Raw genomic sequence first — 21,893 nt, 5'->3', positions numbered from 1 at the left:
ATTAAATACATTGTTGAGAAATTAACTCTTCTGTACAGAACCTGTTTTAACTTATTCCTAAATTAAATATTCCAGGTGAATACAGCTTTACAGTCATTGGCTTCAGAAACCAGTTTTGGGACCATTGCCCATCTTTTGTTTCCCTTCACAATAATAAATCAGTGGCAAATCCTGGTTTTCAGTTGTGTCATCCTAAGGTGGAAGCATTTCTTTTATGCCTAGCTCTCTTTCTCCCTTGGGAGAAGATGGAAGACTACACAGAAAGCAGTATTTGGCTATTGCACCTACCCTCTGAAATGTACTTTTTTCTTGTTGGGGAAAAAAAAAAATAGCAGAACTAAACAGCATTGGACCACAATCTCAAGACTTTTTTTTTGTAATTAACTCCAGGTCATTCTTCCATTAGTTTAGTCTACTCTCCTTCATTAAGAAGCGGGGTGAGATTACCTACCTCTGCCCAAGGGCTGGAGAAAACTGGTATCCTAGGGAAAGGAACAATGTTATGCTTTTAAAAAAGTCAGCTTTACGTTCCCCAAATTCTTGGATGCTGTGAACGATGGAATAAGTCAGAGAAGCCCTCAGTAAATCATGGTTCTGATGGGCTATCTCCCTTGCATAGGCACCTGAACTTCAAAACTGCTTGGAAACCCCACAGGGCTGTGCAATACAGAAACACCTCCACTCAATCCCTAGGAAAAACATCTTTGTAGAAGCAAATTTTAATTTATAATAGATAAATCACCATCTTTTACAGTGTTAAATATTAATATTATTATTAATAACCATAATGTAACACTAGAGTTCTGAAGCTTTTTCTGCCAAAGGAGACCAAGCACGGGAAGCTTCTAGCTGCCGATTTCAAAACAATGCTAAGTTTGGTGAGCAAGATCTTGGGTCTGTAGACATCAGTAACTTCCAAGACAGGATCTCCTTTTGATTTTGATATTTATTTATTTAAAAACACAAAATACAGAGACTATTATGATTTTTTCCTTCAAGTTTCTTTTAAAGATGCCATGAACAAGAAACACAATAGATGCGTGATGAAATTAGAAATCTGTTTCTAAAAGTAAAACAATTACTTAAAACAGACTAACAAAAATATTTACGGGGAGTGAACAAGTAAAAAAAAAATTCAGATGCTCAAAAATATTTTATTGCTATGAGATGACTTACTTATATAAGAGGTGCGAAGCTTTTTCACAGACTCTGAATATAAGTTAGAAAGGCCGCACATGCAAGAAGCCACAGTCAGCATACCTTTACGAAGCAATGAGAAAAGGAAAGACGGAGACACTAACAGTACATTTGAGACAGAAAAGCCAGCAGAATAACTAGTATAACCAAGTTTATAAAATGCTCTTGCCATGCAGATCATTAGTATTAAAATATACGATGAAAAAATACATGATTTCATGTAACAGCTATATTCATGAGCAAAAAGGATTTCATTCATGAACATCTTACAGACACAGTTGTAACTCAAGAGTTATGTGGATCCAATACATTAAAATAACAAAAGCCAAGAAAACAAAGCAAATCATGTTTAACACTCCAAAAGGCAGTTTATAATCTAAATGTGTGAAGCAGAATTTTAAGCCCTTTACTCCCAAGAGGAATTAACACAGTCAACCAGCAAAGTTATTTCTTTGTCTCTTCCAGAGTGATTTTTTAATAAAGTTTTTATTTATTAGAAGAAAATACTTTGACAGGCTACCAACTGTGTATGTTCTGTTCTACATTAATAATTTTTAGACAGTTTCCTCAGTTGAAATAAGCTGACTCGTGCTAACTGGATCATTCTCAAACTAATGATTTACTAAAATACATCTTAGAGCATCCATTTCAATTTGAATAAAATATTATCTAAAGAACTTACCTGGACTTTATTCCGGGTGTCAAAATAAAACAACCAACACTAGAGCATGAAGAAGTTTTTTGAAGTTTATTTCCTATTGAAACATAATAATTTGGGGCAGCAGTGACATTGTTTATCACTCTGTCTTTATCTGTTTTCCAAATTATATTAAAAGTATCCACTACATAACAAGGAGAAAATTACTTAAAAGTATTAAATTTTCCTTTTGGCAATAAAAAGGTTGGAATTTTGACCAAAATATCACTTCCTTCCCCAGCTGCAAAGAAACACCCTTCTTGATTACATTTTTAATTCAAAATCCTTTTTTCAAAAAAAGATGAAAAGGTTGGAATTTTGACCAAAATATCACTTTCTTCCCCAGCTGCAAAGAAACACCCTTCTTCATTACATTTTTAATTCAAAATCCTTTTTTTTCAAAAAAAGATTTATTTTACCAGTTTGTATTTGGAAATTTATTTGGTTCATTTAAATCAAAGGCTTCCTCTCAAGCATAACATAACAGCATAGACAACATGGTTTAGCTCATCAGGGACATTTCTAATCAAAGTTTAAATTCGGAAGCCGAAAGATCCCAGCAGATACACTGGCCATCTGCAAACATTAATGGGTTTATACAAGCATGTGATATGGTACCATGTTTATCAGAAATACCAGAATACTTCTACTTCTTCATCCTGTTTAAGTTAAAATCTTGTAAACTGCATAACTCCATTGTACATTTATGCTTATATCTATTCACACAGATAATGTTTTCCCATCTGCTTTTTCTTAAAACATACATTACACTGAAAAAATAGGTAATGATATCGAGCTTCAGTAGATTCCACTGAACAGTTTTGAAGGAAACATGAAGTAACAAGCTTGCAATAGTGACATTAGGGACAGATCAAGAAGAAAATATGAAACCACAGTGGAGAAAAGTATACTTGTATTCAAAAGATATACATTAATAGCCCAGTTAAGCTCAGAAGAAAGGCACGGTTGGTTAAAACAAGTTTTGGGTTACTCACCTCCAGATGGTTGCCGAGTTTTTCGGGGAGATCGCGGCTCCCTGCGATAAGGATCATTGGAGCCATACAGTTCAATAGTGCCTAGATTCAAGAGCACTGTCTTCTGGAGGTAATCAACCATGGCAATACCACTACAGTTTCCAAAAACTACTCTGGAAAAAGAAGTGGAAGAAAATGTGGTGCTAATCAAATGTTGGTAAAGTTTCATATCTGCATTTTCTGCTGTTCAGAATTTTAAGACTTCCTAATTTTTATGAATTACCCTAAATTACACTTATTTATAAATTACTATCTTAGAATGAAGTATTGTTTAATTGTTCTCTTACAAAAACACATGACACTGAGTAGAACAGATCACCATCACTGTACTTGCCAACCTATCTGACAGAGTCTTAAATGTCATTTACCATTGGCTGTACAGTTCCAGGTGAGGAAATGTGATGCTGATTTGCTTCTGATGTTAGCATCATCGGGATCTGCTACGACCCAAAAAGAATTATCTTTTAAGCACAGGAGACTGATTGCCTTTCTTGCGTTGCTGTGCAGGTCATATGAACACACATAGAGACTTAATTTCTAATAGGTAATTTTAAACCACTTTAACAGAATAATGAAAAAACTCTGTAGAATGTACTTACAGGCCATACGCTGAGTTAACTGCTAAGCTGGTTATCTGTTGAGGAGGTTCTCCACTCACCCACACTAGCTGGATAACTAGCTCAATTTGGTAGCCGGGAGACTGCTTGAGAGGAGAGTTTTTAACTCTGCAAAGTAAACAAAACATGGTATCTTTTTATGATTCTACACAGTCTCAATTTTTAGTTTATTGGCTCAGAATTCATTAAATTCTACACCACACTGGACATTCTAAAGTTGGAAAATTGCAAAGAATCAAACACATGAAAGAAGAAATCCACATTGAAACTGGCCATTTGCTTCTTTGATTCATTACCTAATTTGATCACAAATATTTCATGCCTCTTCAGAGCAAGGCATAACAGCATTAGCATGCTGTATAATGCTAAGGTGTTCAGTGTCTAAAATGAAGGTGTTACCAATTCTTCTCAGAGTTCCCAAAAAGCCTCTGATTTAGAAAAGGAAGGGGGTGAGAGGTGCATGTGGAGGAAGCGTAATGAGAAGGGAAATGGAAGCACAACGTATTGAGACAAACGCAAACAAAAAGCTGACAATATGGTAGAAAGAAAAAAAATGAAAAAGGTAAATTGTATCAGTAGACCAGTTGTATAGAATGAACCTGGGAATGGCAGAATTGAAGCTCCTGGAAAGATTTTGTGTGCACATTCATGAACAAGCTTATGTATATCCTGCAGAAAGGATTAGGTCTTTCATCTTTTAAGGTGAAAAAGTTCCATAGAAGATAAGCTCCTCTAGTTCCTGAATTCCCCTTATTTTACTGTTCCCATTAATGCATATTTTGGTTTGCTAATATTTTAAAATTCATAATCTTCCACTTTTTCTACTCAGTCCAGTTTTCTTTAGAACTTCCTGTCTTTAGAAAGACACTTCTGCAACTCATTACAAACCATGAGACACGAAAATGCCCACCCAGAGGAAAAAAAAAAAAAAAATCAGAATTAGTTATTTTGTGGATGGATGCACTCAGAATTAAAATCCAAGTTGAGACCTTAAAACTTCAGAAAACAGAAGGTAGATACATATCTTAACATTGTACCTGAAAATGAAGTTCAATGTACATTTTGTAACGAAAAGGTGATCATCTAGAGGCCTCATAATGCACTCTAGTAGAAAAGTAAAAGATTGTCTTCTTTTAGCCTTCATTTCTCAAATGAGTACAAGTTCACATGTGAAGAACCTTAAGAAAAAGCTCCCAATTTAAACAATCAGGAAACTGCTCAAAGACCTACACTGCAAGCACCAGGAAGCATCAAGCAAAATGAAGATCCTTGAGAATGGGACATTTAATTGTTTTCTGTTGCCAAAATACAAAGTAGTTCCCTTAGAGTTATGAAAAAAATATGTTTATAAGCCTAAAAAGAGTTACCTCTCAGTTATGTGTAAGCATTTTCATTGCTTTCCATTTGGCTCTAAACATCTAAGGCTCTGGAAAACTAACAGGTAAAATCTACTCAGACATACTTGGCCTGAAGGTAAGGAGAGGCACAAAAAACATTAAGCTGCCTATTCATTTCAATAGACAATAAGATTTCAAAGTAACTATATTGCTGCTATTGAAAATATTTACTCTAAAGAATGAGCATAACTGCACTGACATCTATGCCAAAACTTCCTAAAGCAAGCAGCAGTCACAAGGTAGTAATTTTCAGATGTTTTTAAAAATCAGCTTAAGAAGTTTAAAGAAACTAAGATTGCAATAATAATTTCTTAAAACAGAACTGAACTGTAAGATATTTTTACCAACAATTACATTTCTGTAATACTACTGAAGTACATGTATTCTCATCACATATTCTTGTAAAGTTTCACATTCAACAAGAGTATAACAGAATATACTTACTTTAAACATGGGACATTATCACGAAGTCCATCAGATGAACTGCTACTAGTAGATGGATGAGACTGGGGAACAACGGATTGAGGATTAGAACCTGTGCCTGGAGTTGGTAAAGGTGGCACCTGCTCACCATCTGGAGATTCAACATCATTTATTTCATATAACAAACGCACTTCCAGCATCTGTAAATGAAAGAAAAAAATTATCAGTAAATTCTGCTTTCAAAAAAACTATATATGAAATAAATGAAGTGCAACTGAAGATACTAGTGATAGAAGTGCCATCCAGGACTTTTCCATGTTTTAAACGATAGCAGTAGTTTAATAAACAATGTAACCTAAAAATACGTTTAATACAGAGTCATACTAACTACTACAGACTGAAGATTTGGAGATTGTTAAAACTTGAAAATCAAATCTATTTCCCAATATTTAAAATTTTGATGCTTAATATTGGAAAGAAATTAAATAGTGGATACAAGACCCATTTAATTCTCATTCTGTGCACATAGCTTCTCAGTTATAAAGATGACTTGTTTTATGTAGTTCAGGAATGCTAAAACTAAGAAGAGGTGAAGGCATGTGGACAGCTACACTTTATACTGTTGTAGCACTTAGTTCAATGTTTAATGTTGCACTGAACTAGACCACACATTTTAAAGAGCTAAGTTCATCATGATTTCAGATTTCCTTCTGCTGGGTCTATAACAATACTGGTATTAATTGTAGTGAAGTGTAAAGACAGTTTTCTGCTGTTTTATTCTCATCATCTGCAAAGTAGAACTTAATTCATGGACTGAAAGAGAACTATACAGGTTTTTTTAAAGCATTTCTAGTACTGAAGAATAGTTAGCTAGGAACCGATTTGTAAAAATCATTTAGAAAAACTATTCTGTCAGAAGGGAATGTACTTATACATAAACACCAGAAGGAAAAAAAAACATGCCTAATTTTACCTTTGCAACAGCCAAGGTTTGATCCATTATTTGCTTTGATAGATAGAACAAAGAACTATTATTGCCTGCAAAACCTGAAAAAGCTAATGAAAACCAAAATCTTGGTGTGCAATTTTCACTTTTGCTGCATTTCTTAATTTATTATTTTTCCTCCACAAAAATACATCTCCTCATTTTGAGGCAATTGTTTTTGTCCATTTTGAAAGACGACAATGAACTAAATTGCTACAACAGTCTTATTACAGGTAAATCCTACAAAGTTAATAAACGGTTATACTAATTACCGGAATAACTTCTGTAGTGACTTCCTGCTTGCTGAACCTGTAAATAATGACATGTGCAGAAACTCCAGCTATGCACAGCATTCTACTTTCTGGACACCATGAGATGATCTGAATAGCATATGGATCTTCATCTACTATATCTGTGTTTGGCCTGTCATCTTTATTCCGTGATTTTTCAAATACTTTGGCTGTTTTTAGCTTATAGAGTACTTGCAGCGTTACTAGGAACAAACCAAAAGAGATAAAAATTAGTTTTGATCTAAGCAGGTATTTTTCTCATTAATTTTTCTAATTTAGAAACTTATCTTCATAGATAAAACCACTACATTCAATAAAAAGGGCAGAATAGAAGCACTGAATATGTTCGTTGACTCTGCCTGTGCAGTGCACCACTTGCCCAATGCAGGATCAGTTATTATAAAAAAAAAACACACCTCAAAACAACACACACTTTCCCTGAGATATACATGAAGTTTCAGTTATTAACTAAGCCCTCAGATTCTCAAGACTTAACTGTACTTAGGGATCCCTTTATAACAGTAACATCTAGTTACATGTGCCACACCTACAACTTAAGCCTACCTATGGCAGAGAAAGTGAAGCCCCTTTCCTTTCTCCTTACAGCGTTTCAAATCCATGGCCTCTCACCTGTGTTCTCAGACTTAACAACCACAGTACCTCCGATTTTTATTTTGTCCTGCCTGATCATTCAAAAGCACTGCCCTCTAAGTCCATCTGCCTCTTGATAGCGTGTTTCCTAGAACTGTTTTAGTTCTGAAACTAAATTTAAATTTGAGGCGTTGCCACAGTTTAAAATTGTGAAAGAATTACTCCATGTTGGTTTTACAGATATTCTCATTTATCCCAATGATTTTTTTTTTTTGTGCAACACTGACACTGTAATCCATTAGACCTCCAATTTTTTTTCCCCCCAAAACTTAAGTTCTGAGTGTAAATCATTGAACCTATATTCAAATAAGTTGTCTTGGATGCTGTTCAAGAATTAGCAATACCGTTCTCAATTGTAATTCTTTCTCATGTTTTCTTTAAACTGTCTCTGTGTTGCTTTAAAACTTCACAGGCCTATTCTCTAGTCACCAGCCAAAAATCACTGCTACAAAAATTGTATCATTAGGAAACCTTATTTTATAGCACTCTTACACCTCTTCCATATTTCAGTGGTTTTACCTGAATCACACTTCCCCAGTTCATCTGTTAGACTGTGCTATTAGAGAGATTTAGAAGTTTTAATATCAAGATACAGGATATCTGCAGTTTCTCCCTTAGGTTTTATTTATTTGTTTTAGAAAGAAACTAAATGTCTTCAACAGGATCTCCTTTAGACAGATCTATGTTGAATAGAATTTTTATGCACACTGAATCAATCAGGTTTGTTTTATTCCCCTCTCTCCCAGGTTCCACCCCCATCCCAAACTGAAATTCACGATCTACAACACTCCAAATACTCCTCCTTCCAGTTTTTAAACATGTACATCTGTTCCTTTCCACGCCCACACACTCCTTAGCATTTTGGAATCTCACAAGTCTTCCACAAGTTTTCAAAGACAACTGATAATGATTCCAAGATTGCTTCAGACAGCTTTTAAGTACCAAGAGTAAGGTTAGCCAGAACTAGATTTAATTAAAACATCTAACTCTGTGTAGTCCATTCTAATTTGAATTCTAACTGCATTTCTCACTGTTAGCTGTGCAGACCAGATGCAATTGACCCTTTAACTGAAATGTAGAAGGGTATCAGACTCTTCAGGCCTGTTCAGTGCTCCAAAGAAACGTGTCTTTATTTTACTTTTCCACTGCATTTCTTCACAAATGCCTAGATCATTTTATTAGCACAAACTACTACTGGTTCCAATTCTCATATCTTTAGATACTGTAACTTATGATGGGCTGATGTCTTACAAACACAGGCCTCTCCTGTCTAAAAAGACAGAAATAACTTACTGAAATTCAAGTATACTAAGAAGGAATGCATTTGCCTGTCATGCATCTCTATGCTCAATAAAGTTCTGAAGATGCTCCTAAAAAATTTTAGAACTCTTCCATTCTAATTGACCCTTGGACTACCAGTGCATTTTCACCGAGGTGGTAAAAACAGTGAAACAATTAACTTTGAAATGTTAAATTAAATGTTAAATTTTATTTAATTTTAAATCAAAGTTTCCTATGGAGTTACTGACTCTACATGAAGCAGGAAATAAGAATGACTAGTCTGTAATTACATTCCATTAGAGAAATCAGTGAGTTTAGAAAACTCTTACTGCACAGGAAAAAAAATCTCTACTGAAAACACTTACTTGCTGAGGCATCCCAAAACTTGATTGACCCATCAGCATGCCTATGAAATATTAAAAAATTAATAAGATGGTAAAATGGTTAGTTGGTGTGTTAGACCTCTTTGCTAGTGATTAGAAAATATATGGCTAACATTCTACTTTTATTAGTATTCTTAGTGACACTTTCGTTCACAATTTATTGGAAGCCAGTATTTTACAAACGTGTGTCCCAATTACTTTAGAAAGAAGGGATTAAAACAACATTTGGAGGCTAGCTCCCTGAAATTCCACTGTACTAATACTAATTTACCATTTTCAACACTGCTCTTCAATTACCTGCGTTTCCCATAAGCAATTTGGTGTACCTTCCCATGTGTTGTTTCTTAAAAGATGCCCTTTATTTGGAGTTACACTTGTAAAGGAGATGCCTAAATATACTGTATTTCAGTGTATGTAAATGAGTCAAATAACTTGTTTATTTAGCCTCGATATTGAGAATCAGATGACTACATTTTTTTCGGGACTGTCTCTCAAAGTCTCTGCAATGTGTAGTATAAAGTGTCAGTAATCCTCATTAGGGCTAAAGGGCTGCTCTAAAAAAAACTTTAGCAGTGCTCTCACTTTCAGTGATACACACTGCATGGTTATAAATTAAATTTTGTTTATGCTCCTTAGAGTAATATTAGAAGGACCAGTCTCAAGAGATCAAAATGAACAGATTTAAGTATTTGGTTGTCCTTTTGGAAATAAAAAACTTGGCTTCCCTTTAAGAACTGAACTCTAATTATTTAATAGACTTACTATGTTTTAAAACACTATGCGACCATTTTCCAAAAGTTAAAGATAAATTTCGTCCAGGATATGTTTGATAGCAAGCAAGCATAATCACAATATCACATCATAATTATAATCCCTGTAAACCACCTGCTATAATTTTGTTCCTACCTTCTCTTCCACATTTTGCTTTGCTTTCTTGTTAAGCCTCAAGAATATTACACAAATGACTTGCCTAGTGAACATAATTTCTGCAATCATTCAAACCACTTGTAGAACATTGTTTTCTATATAAGGAACAGAATAGTCTCACTTCTACTTAATCAGCTAAGAAAGTTATTGTTACACTATGGTGTCACTTACCCTGTAATAATTATCTCTGGATAGCTCTGAGTGATCAAACCCCAGTTGCCTCCACTGATAGGCCATTCCTGGAAGATTAACAAATACACTGAGGAAGAAAGTACCATACAGCGCAAAGTTAAGCCATTGAAATTACTGCAGATACTGCAGATTCCCGTATTTCACATGACTTCACAAAGTAATTAGACATGTCCACTGCAGAGGGAAAAAAAAAAGAAATCAACAGGACTATAAACACCACCCCTGCTCCAGAAAGTCCTGTAGCTTCCAGTGATATGGCAATTGATGGGAACACATCAGGAAAGCAGTACTATCGGCTTGACATATGCTATATCATCTATAGTCATCTGCTATTGGCCACTCTCAAAGACAAGATAACAAATTAGATGGAGCTTTGGTCTTAGTATGGCCACTCTTACGTTGTTTAGAGCTGATGACTTTCAGTGTTTTCAAATACATATGTATGTACTAGGTGTTGTACCTTCTTACTGTAACCTTGACGTTTCTGTCGAGCGCCAACTGAATAGAGTGCAGGTATGAGGTCCACTGGACACTCCGCAAAATATTCACAACAGGTAACCGGAGATTCATGTATAGTCAAAGGATAGGGATTCTCAAATATAGGGTACCTTTAATGGATGAAAGAGGAAGACTGTTAGTCTAAGAAAAACTAGGTTTTTTTTTTTAAATGCAAACCACAAGTAAAACACTGAAGACTAAGTTTGCATTCTTTTTGCACAGAGGAAAATAAATGCATATCAAATTAGATGATAAACAAATATATTATGAAACTTTACTGCTTATCCAGTACTCTATCAAGATACTGTAGTACGCTAGATGGAACCTGAAGTTTGGACCGTTTTTGGAATATTTCTAGAACACCGCTATTCCCTGTAGCTTTATATTTTTAAAAGCTTACTATTTTAATGGCCTGGGGAAAAACTGAAGTTACCAAGTTGTAATTGTAGTAATGTGGAGCTATGAATTTATTTTTAACTCTTCAGTCTATTCTTCTAGGTAGAAAGACAGGAAGACTCCACTTCTCACTTTGTATTATTACACTCTTCTTAGACATAAGGTTGTCCAGCATTTTTCATAATCTACTTGCAACTCCAAGATCACTTTCTGGAAATTATAGGTAGCAACTCTCAGTTACCAATTAGAAGCAAACACACACACATACACTCTCCACCACTACCTCCATCAGAAAAGTGACAGAGCCTTAATGAGGAAAAAAGCCAATAATAACAAAGAGATAAATATACGTGTTCAAAGAACATTTATGTCCAGTAAAATACACACTATGCATATGCTTTTTTTTGCCCCCCTTTTTTTGAGATGCAAAAAGGGACACAGCTTCTCATCCCACCTGAAGGAAAAGCAAGCAACAGATGAGAACGGCTCTGTACAAAGTTATTAGTATGTAGCATATCCGGAAAGTTAAAACAATCTTCTAAAAATTGAATGAAAAGGAGCCTTAATTTTAATAAAATTAATAATTCATATGACACAGGGCAAAAGGAAACCTCCTGTAGCAAAAATCTATTAATTTTTTTGCTTTTTCTCAGGTGTGAAACCATTAATACTTTGCAATTCAATCATAACAAAGACCATTTTAATCTTCTAAAAACATAACTGCTGAAGATTTTTTAACAGGAAATGGAACAAGCCTTAACATAACTTTAAATTTCAGGCATTGCAAACTATTTCACTTAAGAAAAAAAGCCTTGTACAAACCTTTTTATTTCAAGCTTATTAAAACTTGTTTTAATCTTTCAACATGTTGGAAGCTTAATGCCATTGGCATATCAGTAACAAGTTTTGGATACAGCATATGGCCATGTAACACTAGGAAAATCTAAAAGAAATTGCTCAGTAGCTACAGAGATATTAGGACTAAACTTGACTTCCTTCCAAATTCAATAGAGTCTTCAGTATCTAAGGTATCACCGTTGACTATGAAAATACGTATTTACAGTTTTTTGTTTTGCCCTAAAAGGATGTACTTCACAGGGGTTTTTTTTCTTCATTGACTATTGGTGACTTTTAAACAGGAACACTACAAAGATCTTATCCATCAGGTTCCTCTGCTACTAGTCCCTTAAAAGGTAGTTGTTGCTACCAATACTAATTTCAAAACCCTTGATAAAAAAATTTGGAGGATCCAGAATTTCTAAATCACCATCTAAAAAGAGTACATGGACTGTTCCACGGACAAAGTAACAACAGACTCAAAGTGTGTTAGGCAAGTATTAATTGTGAAAACTGTAACAGGATACTACTTTTAAGCACCTCTTACCACAGTAGTAAACCAGGGAGTAGATGTTACCATTCCAATTTTATGTATATGATATTTATTGCATCAGTATTGATTTACTTTAAGCAATACGGATAGCAATTCATTTGGCAATAAAATCAGCGAACACTTAAGTGATGACAACGCTCGGTATCAGCCAACATTAACTGGCTTATCTGAACAGTTGCTCCCCCTGCTCCCTTCCCCAAAATTCTGAGCTCCCCTTATAGCACTATCAAATTCAAAATAAACTGTGATAATTAAAAAACAGCAGTGATCTATGAATAATTTCTGTCAGTCAATCAAGCCTAGAAAAATATCCTACTCATCTACTACGTACAAACTTGAGAAAAGCTGATCTACAAGATTCTCAGTTCTGCTGAAGAAATATTCAATATTTAATATTCTGGACACGGTGGTATTATGCTAGGTTAAAAAGCTACAGAGCAGAAGAATAGCCTGGCCATTAAAAAGACTACACAAGATTCTTACCCATTTTGTGCAAGGTCAATCAGTACTAAGTCCTTTTCTAGGAGAACAACTACAGCATATGGTTCCTGAAAGTCTGAAAACAAGAAAGAAAGAAGTTACTTATTGGTAAATATAGTTATTGCATGCACAGCCGCAAGAATGTGATCAGTCCTTGCACTCTATCAGCCAAGAGTAGAAAAGCCACTTAGATGATTATGCAGTTTCTGAAGATGTTTTATACACTCACCCCCTCAAATACTCAAGTTTGGAAAAGCCATGTTCTCCCTTTAATTCAGCATTCTCAACTCTCTTCCAATTTGCTAAAACCATTTAAACAGCTCAACAGGAAAAGGAACAGGAAGAGGAACTTGTATAAGCAGTATTTTTGAGAAAGAGCCAATTGCTGAACAATAACATCCTCCCACCCACAAACTGCTTTTCCTTATATTCAGTGGGGTTTAAATTCTAATTGCTTACAAAATGGATTGAAAGACAGCTGACTTGAAACTAAAATAAGAAAATTGAAAGAGTTCCCAAAGTTTATCTTGCCCTCTTTCAGGCAAACCTCAAATTCTGAGCTAAACAGTTTTATACACTCTGATGGAAGCTGACAGCTAAAAACTTTGGAGCCACTAAAAATGTAATACTACTAATCTGGGACAACTACCTAAACCATGATAAAAAAATCCCCTCCTGCAGAAGGGAGACTACAGGTTAGTGATGAACTTCATGTAAGTATTGGAATGAATAAAGTCACTAAAAGTTAAGTGTACTACGCAAATGCTAATCAAGACTTAGCATTGACTGTAAAGGTCTTATGTGCTCAAATAAGTACTGATGAACACACCTGCTGCGGTAACTACAGCTTAAAATTGTAGTGCTACCTTTTGTCTGCACATGCTTTTGGGATTAAAAAAAGGAAAAGCCATGCAACCAGTAATCAGCATTCTTCTAGAAACAAAATAGGTTTTATAATAAGCTATTCTATTATGATGCTTTGGGAAGCAAAACAGACTTCAGACAATAGTGAAAACAGATGCTGCTGCTTGCAGCCTGATCCCCAGAGATAAAACAAAAAGGCAATAGTAAAGAATATTCTGAGGGGATAACACTCCGGAAAGAAGAGGTCGAAGTATTGAGAAAAATCTTAGAGAGCCTACCATTAGGGTATGGTGTTTCACAGAGGGTTAGAAAATCAACAATAGAATAATCCATTTCTAGCACAGCAGTACTTTTCCCATGCATAACTGTTAAACAGGGTCTTCTTCCTACAGTGTCATATGACAAGCCTCCTGAGAGAATGATGAAAGGCTCCCTGGAATAAAGCAGAGGTATTTAGGATCAAGCCAAGATAATACTTAAAAAGAGACTGGGCAGTTTTTGTAACATTATAATAAAGTTCAATGAGATATCATCAAGCAGAAATACATTAAGAATAATGCAAACTACCTCTCCATGCAACATGTAGCTTGGGTACATGTTTCAAAACTTAAAAACTAAGAGTTAGAAGACTACAACTCAAGTCTCTTCCATCAAAAGACATCTCTTCCAAACCTTTTCTTCTATATTGCTTATTTAACCAATCCTTGCAACAGTTTGCCAAGGTGAGATTTTAAAAATTTTATTAAAGTTTAGAATTGTTTCTTTTCTACTGAACTGTGGATTAAGATTTGCCAACAGCCTCACTTATCCATAATATAGAATATTCCAGCAGGATGAGGAAGAAAGAGTCCCATTTACTTCCTGTACAGAATTACCCTAGAATTTGCAGGATGAACAATTTTGCAAACAGTAAATAATCAATAAAGTAATTTTGCAGTCACAATAACATGACTACCTTGGAGAAAACCAGCTGCTTTATAAACTTCAAAGACCTAACACCTTTTAAGAAGCAAGGACATAAACAAATGCCCAAAGTTCTCACATCACACATTTACTCTAGATGTTTTATCCATTTCCTGCCCTACCATCATGCACAAAGTTGAAGAAACTACTTCTATGTCATAGACGACTACTATTGCGTAAGTAAATGGCCAAGTACAGCAAAGCAAAAAAACTTCTTCTAGTCTTGAGAAAAGAGAATAGAGCTTCCGTTCAAAACTTTTTACAAGTCTTTATGAAAACATTTTTAAATACATCCACATCTTCTCCATTATGCACATAATATACAGTTTAGTATTTCTTTTACTGAAAACCACAATGAAGTAAATATATTCATTTAATCAGGAAAGAAGAAAATACTTCGTTATGAGAAGTCATCACTCATTTTAATACTGTTTGTTTTTAAAATAGGACATAATATCTTTTAAAGAGCAGACTGGCTGTTTATAAGTCTACATTTCAAGAATTTTCAGCCCATTATTGACTATTGCCTCAAATTCCACATTATAATTCTGGAGGAAAAATAAGGCACTTAAAGTGCGAGATTCCTCTAATCTACTTTTATGCTCACTTTAGGTAGGAAACCTACTCTTTGTTTGTGTATACATTGGAAGCAGCTAGTATGTCAGTATCTGGAGAAAATTTGTAGGGGGGAAAAAAGCCATCCCGACATATTGTGAAAAGGAGGCTCAAGAGATCTTTTATTTTTTGTCTTTTCCTATAATACCATCTTTCCCATACTGTCTAAATGGCTTTCACTAGTTAGCCTTGAAACACAAATATGACAAATTAGGTACATCTTTCTTCTTGAAAACTGTGCATGAAGGGTTTAGTTTATGCATATGCTGCCCTTCATGAGTTTAAGGCTTGGCTGAAATGGGCTCTGTGTAGCACTGGAGGCAAAGCAGACTGAGATAAGCTTTTAGCTTCTACAATTATTTCACAGTCTGCCTGATCCTTTAGAAAGCCCTATGACTGAAGAGTTGATAGAATCGAAGACTTCTGCTGTCTGAGGAAGAGACCCCAAAGAATGGCCCTAAATTAGACCATGGTTCCACCGAGTTCAATATCTTGCCTCCAACAGTAGCTGAACGTGTATTTCTAGAAAAGGAGTACGTTTTCGCCAAGTTTTCATTTAATCTCAATTCTTCATTCAGAACTTAACACAATCTTTTATGGACAGGCCCATGAAGTAATTTCAGGAAGAGGACAGACTGTAATTTAACCTGATATTTTTCAGGAAGTCAATGAAGAGAAAAATACTGGTGTGATGTACTCGCAGTATCTCATTGTGCTGGAATGATTTATTGCAGTATTTTTCATCTTCACAAAATCATTAGTTTTAAAAAAAAATAATGCTGCCAGGACAATTTGCAGTAATTTAGACTCGCAGGTTCACCAGGATCAACTGACAATAACAAGTGACAAATTTCAGTTTCTAAGTTCCATATATCACAGTGAAAATTGTATGCTGATTTCTCCTGGTTTTATTTCTCAAGGTAATTGGCTTGCTTTGGGCAGGCTTGCCAGAGTCTGTATCCTTATGAAGCAAACAAAGGAAGAGCTAAGAATAGATTACATGGATCTGTCACACTGGTATTTTGCAGATGAGTCAAAGATTAAAGTTGACTTTAGTCTGCCAGAAAGACTAATACAGGCTTGTGTATGAACTTTTCATATTTTAATGAAACCATGGACTTAACGATGAACACAAGCTGTGTGTTTTCTAATTAAATACTTAAAGTGCTGTCATACAGTTGTGATACATATTAAAAGCTTAGTGCAGATGAATGTTAAATAGAAATGCATCATTTAAAAGAAAAAATAGCGTACTTTACATAATAGATGAGACTGATCCCAGTTTGATAGTTACATTTCACCTACCTCAAGCAATGGAAAACATTTAACAAAAAGCAGTGCTCAGCTCTTAGAGAATTGATATATAGTATTTTTTTGCAGCTGCTAATACAGAGATACTTCTTTGAAACAGTTCTGCTTCAGCAGGTACGGAAACACTCCTTTTACATTGATTTCCTCATCAGTTAAATACAAAATCTCTTGGGGAACACCAAAAAAATTCACTATGAAGGGGGGCAATGTTTCATTGAAAAAAAAAAATATCAGAAGACACGGGATTAGGACTTCCAGTGTATGAAAACATAATACAACTGAGAGATGAGTGGTTCATACCCCTGGAGGATGTTTCTGCTCAATTTCAGAAGTGAACTGTCAAACGTCAGTCAGTTTTTGGCAATCTAGATGCAAGAGAACAGTATATACTGACAGGCCATTGGTACTGGTTGGCTTACTTTTCAAACCATGGGTGAATTTGTCAAGAAGTTAATCCCTAGTCATAAAGGTGGAAAAGACTTCAAGAATTAGCCTGTTTTAAGACTGGAAATCTTGAAGAAAAAAAATTTGTGAAGAAAAATTACAAATTAATTTTGGGAAGCATGCTTTTGAACTGACAAGCTCACACAACAAAATAGTACTATTCAAACTAAATTAACAGATCGAGAACTTTTACTTAACTAGAGAACTCATTATTATTGTAACCTCTGTGTCCCAATTATATACATCCATCTTGCTAAAGGGTACTGCTCTACAGTTAATCAATGAGAGCTGCATTAGCTAACCAGACAATAACCTTTCAGGTTATGTTTTACAGGGAGACTTTTGAGCTGTAATTTCTATTACTACAGAGCTCTAGTAGCAAAGAATAAGCTTGGGTAATTTTACCATAATACCAATATCAACCAGAGTAAATACTATAAGGGACTGAATCTGGAGGGGTGGGAAATGGCATTAGGAAGCTCAAGAGCTTCTCTGGATTCACTTTAGACAGAAATATGCATAAAAGACAACATGGAAACCATTTCAGCAAGCTCAAAAGGTAGTCTACCTTGGAAATCATTGCTTCAAAGAGATGGAGTATTTTAAATTAAAATAAATGTCTGGAGAACAGTGACATTATGCTTTGGGACTGGAAAATTATGCCAGTTTGCTCTAGCAATACACCAAGAACTGGCCTTTTGACCCCCTATGCCAGATACAGGATGACCGTTAATAGTAACCTTTCTGCATATATTCTGCGAGAAATAAAGCTACAGACATATTATTGTTGTAGGGTAAATAACTTTGGCTTTGGAAACTTCACAGGCACTATCTGCAGTAGACTTAAACCCCAAAAAACCCAGCAACAGAAAAACTACAAACTTAAGACAAATAGATAGTCTGTAAGAACAAGAAAAAGTCTTATGTCCCCCTGTTTCCGTGGCTCCAGCTTCACAATATGGAGAACATAATGGGAGAAAAAAAGTGAGAAGGGATTAATAAGAGCTGCAACAGAAGAAAGAATAGCTTCCATAGCCCCTACTACAACCCCTAGGCTGCAGTTATGTTCCTTCCTTCTGTGTGGTTCTGGACACCTTTCTCAAAATAAGTTTGTTAGAAGCAGTAAAGCAAACAAGATCACATCAGTGAAGTGTTTTCCACATGAGGAGATACTGAAACAAACCTGGATCCTAGACAACTCTGAGTACTGGAGGAACAAGAAAGAAAGGGTGACAGAAAGATGTTAGAGTTCCATATAAAGCATGGAAAAAAAAGTGAGCATGGAACAGTTACTCACTGTTTTCACCATAAAGAAGTTAAGTGAATAAACTTAAACGTACATTAAACAGTACCTCAAATATGTTGTAAGCTCTTTGGTTTTGTTTTCTTTTGTGGTTTTTTGTTTGTTTTTGAAGAACAGGTAGAAGCAAGTTTATTTGTTTCTTGTATTCTTTCACTAGCTAGAAAAACTTTGGTCCTGTCCAGGAATGATTCTCCTCTGTGCTACAGACATTAAACTATGAACAACAAATGCATCAAAACATTCCATTTGGATGAATGCTGGAAAATGAGAGGTATAACAGAAAAAAAGCCCACACTAGGAAAAAGTAGTCTTCCCAAAGAGCTATGTATTCTTAGAAATTATACTAGAAAAAGCTCCTCTTTAAGCTGTGTGAAAAGTCAACTAGTTTTCACATTGTAATATAATTGCATAGAACAAGCCTCAAACTAATCTTTTCCTTCAGAATGACTATTCATAACAGAAGGCTCTTGATTGCAGAAATTGTAAGTGGCTGAAGCTGAGACTACCCTTGGTTATCTGTATCTTTAGATCAGCTTTTGACATTTCAGTTGAGAAAGGAATATGCAGACAGATGTAAACCGCTGCAAGTAAAATGTGGCTTTCCAACTGATTATAGACATTTATACATTGGGGAATTAGCACAGTCTTAAATTTCTATTTACCTCACTTTTAGCAAGCAATAAAAATGCACAAAGCCACTGATATTATATGTATGAGTATACCAATATATAGCACAAAACTATATTACATCAATTAAGTAATAATCTATAGATCTGAATGCCTGGAAAGCAAATGAAAAAAAAATATAACGCACCCAAAAGTCAATGAAAAGAAAAAAAAAAAATCAGTGTTTGCAAATAGCTAAACAGGTTTCCATGAATATTTTATCTTTATATTGCGCTTCTTAAACAGTTTAAAACACTTTAGAACAATAAATAAAGAAATTCCATACAGTTCCTGAAATCCTTCAATCCTAATTGGAGTCTTGGTAAGAAAACATGCTACTCAAAAGACTGTAATTCCATCTGAGCCCCTTTGTTGCAAGTACTGCTTTGTTACATTCTCAATGTGCATAATTAGGTACAATTCACTGCATAAATTACTGCACTCTACCAGCAAAGCTTCTATCAGTAACACTTCTGAGGGAGGAACACATATTCAGAATTTAGAATATTCACACCAGGCTACTATTTGTCAAAGTTCAGTTTTTCTGGTCTGTGCTTCAGTGTCTTCTGTGCCTCATGAGTCTTTTTTTCTTCAATATTCTCAAAAATTTGAGCAAAAAATACACGAGTTCAGTAGCATGGAAGAAGTAGGTAGATAATGCATTAGCAGTATCTTTACCTAAGTTAAGATTTGTAAATAGCAATTTGTTCACATATGTTTTTGTAGTTTATTCAGCAATGTCTGATTTACCAAAACTATTTCAGCTGTTTTACCATAGCTCAGTGCCATCAGGATATGTATCCCAACAACTGGGAAACAAAGTACAAATCCCAGAGAGCTGCATTTATTTTACATATGTTAATTTTGCATACAAAACAAGTCTTACCCAGCTCGAGTTGTTTTATATTCCACCTTAAGGATAGGTTTGCAGGGTTCTGGCTTCTTTCCATCCTTCAGCTGCTTTCCTAAGGTGAGTTATTTTCTTGTAGTTAATCTTACAGTTTAATTTGAATTAACAACAGAATTATTCATCTTACAGTTCCATAACATGATGGCAAATTATGACATTCCCTATGCAACTTGCAAAGTAGAACATTCATACGAACATATATTCAACACCTCTGATAATTATAGAATATGCCTTGGAATAATATCATTAAAGACTTGGTAAAACTCTCAATACACTAACCTAGAATAGTTAGGTTTAGAGTTTTCCTTTTTTTTTTTTTGTAGAACATTTGTTCTAAAAAAATATAATCCTCCCATAAAAAAAAAGTTGGTTTAAGCAGCACTGGGAGATTTCTCTTGCGTCTACCATTTTGCAATCAAAATTGGTCATCTTACAAGTAAAAAGAGGTTCTGACTGTTATCCTTAAGGGCTAAGACTGGAATTTGAACATGAAGGCCTGTTCTTTCTCTACTGTGCAATACTATCAACTAAAGCTTCTACAGATACAATTAACCATGGAGTCAGAAATTGAATACGGTGTAAATAAGCATCTTTTCTATCTGAACATTGATAAAGTCTGATACAACCATAAACTTCTGCAGAAAATTTAATTTGCAGCCCAAGATCAAAAATATATATTAAAAGAGGCCAAAACATACTAAAAAGTTAGTCTTGTCTAACTAGTTTTACTACTACAGTAGCAGGGTTTGTTTGTGGTTTGGTGTGGGTTTTTTTTTTTACTGCTACAGGATCATATAGAAATCCACAGTTCCCTTTTTCCACTCTAGTCCACAACCAGTACAGTAAACAAACTTGCTGGAGGCTCAGATAGGTAAATCAGAATGCTTAACTACAGCATCTTGTACTACAACTGTAACCCCACAGATTATCCCCACTGTTACATTTACACTTAATCTGAGGTAAATAAGATGCTAAGACATGACTTAGACACATGCACACCATGTAAACCTGGCATTTGTACAGAACTTTTCTGAAGAGTGGCAGCATTTTTCACAGAAGAACAACATACAATGTTAATTTTCTAGATTAACATTAATGCAAGACTTCTCAGAGGTAGGAACATCTTACCAGATGCTAGTCTTACTCTGCTGCAAACCTTTCCAAGAATTTATATTGTACTCCACACATTTATACATGAAACAGATGCTTGCTTATATGTATTTTAAATAACATATGGGATTGTAATGGCAAGCAAAAAGCAAACCCTGCAAAACATGCATTATTTAATTTTGAGATCAATGCCATTGTGTGAAAGGCCAGCTTAAAGTTCAGAGATTTAGACAAAACTGCAGTGATTTGAATTCTTACTTCATAAAGACCAGGCTTTTTTTTTTTTTTTAAATGAAATCTGTCAGAATTTGATATGACAGAGAAAGTTTCTTACTAGCACTGCAAGTGCATTTTTAATACTTGGTTTTGCAAAACACACTTCTATTAAAAATAAGTTCTCTGTTTTAAGAGCTGTCAAACACAGTGGGTATCCATTTTCATCTTACCGTGTGGAGTGATTGTCTGGAATGGTTTGGTAGGAGATTTTACATTCCATACGGTCAACGTACCATCTGAGTGACTACAAATAAATTGTTTTCCTTCGTGATGCCAAGCCACTGAGTGTATAGCCTACGCAAGAAAAGAGAAAAAACAGAACAGTCAAGTATCTTAGTATCACTTTACCCTTACTCCTTCCTCAATGACATAAGACAGCAAAAGAAAATTAGAGAAAGTACTATTAAATCATACCGCTCTTAGTAAGTCCTAATTTACCCATGGCAAGCTTTCCTTTAAGTACTTCTTTCAGACGCATTTATATCCATCAAAAATACTGTCTTCATTGTAGTGACATGTTTAAAGTGGGGGAGAAGTCCTCCTCAGAGTATAATATTAAAGTGTTTTTCAACAACGGGTAGCATGCAGAAAAT

General features: G+C 34.9%; 1 protein-coding gene across 1 annotated transcript in view; it reads right to left on the bottom strand.

The window, feature by feature from the left end:
- STXBP5 (syntaxin binding protein 5 (tomosyn)) overlaps positions 1-21,893 on the bottom strand; it is a 79,714-nt gene that overhangs the window by 29,416 nt on the left and 28,405 nt on the right. The window contains exons 5-15 of the mRNA XM_010290667.1: positions 21,471-21,594; positions 19,891-19,969; positions 13,981-14,135; positions 12,842-12,914; positions 10,535-10,682; positions 10,054-10,121; positions 8,938-8,978; positions 6,623-6,843; positions 5,387-5,565; positions 3,528-3,653; positions 2,890-3,041 (exon numbers count right to left, since the gene is read on the bottom strand). Of these exons, the coding sequence (XP_010288969.1) occupies positions 2,890-3,041; positions 3,528-3,653; positions 5,387-5,565; positions 6,623-6,843; positions 8,938-8,978; positions 10,054-10,121; positions 10,535-10,682; positions 12,842-12,914; positions 13,981-14,135; positions 19,891-19,969; positions 21,471-21,594 (1,366 nt within the window). The remainder of the gene's footprint in view (positions 1-2,889; positions 3,042-3,527; positions 3,654-5,386; positions 5,566-6,622; positions 6,844-8,937; positions 8,979-10,053; positions 10,122-10,534; positions 10,683-12,841; positions 12,915-13,980; positions 14,136-19,890; positions 19,970-21,470; positions 21,595-21,893) is intronic.

This window comes from Phaethon lepturus, unplaced genomic scaffold, assembly GCF_000687285.1.
Source record: "Phaethon lepturus isolate BGI_N335 unplaced genomic scaffold, ASM68728v1 scaffold307, whole genome shotgun sequence".
In the NCBI taxonomy this organism is placed as follows: Eukaryota; Metazoa; Chordata; class Aves; order Phaethontiformes; family Phaethontidae; genus Phaethon; species Phaethon lepturus.
The sequence above is the reverse complement of the archived record's forward strand: the minus strand, read 5'-3'. Positions and strand labels throughout refer to the sequence as shown.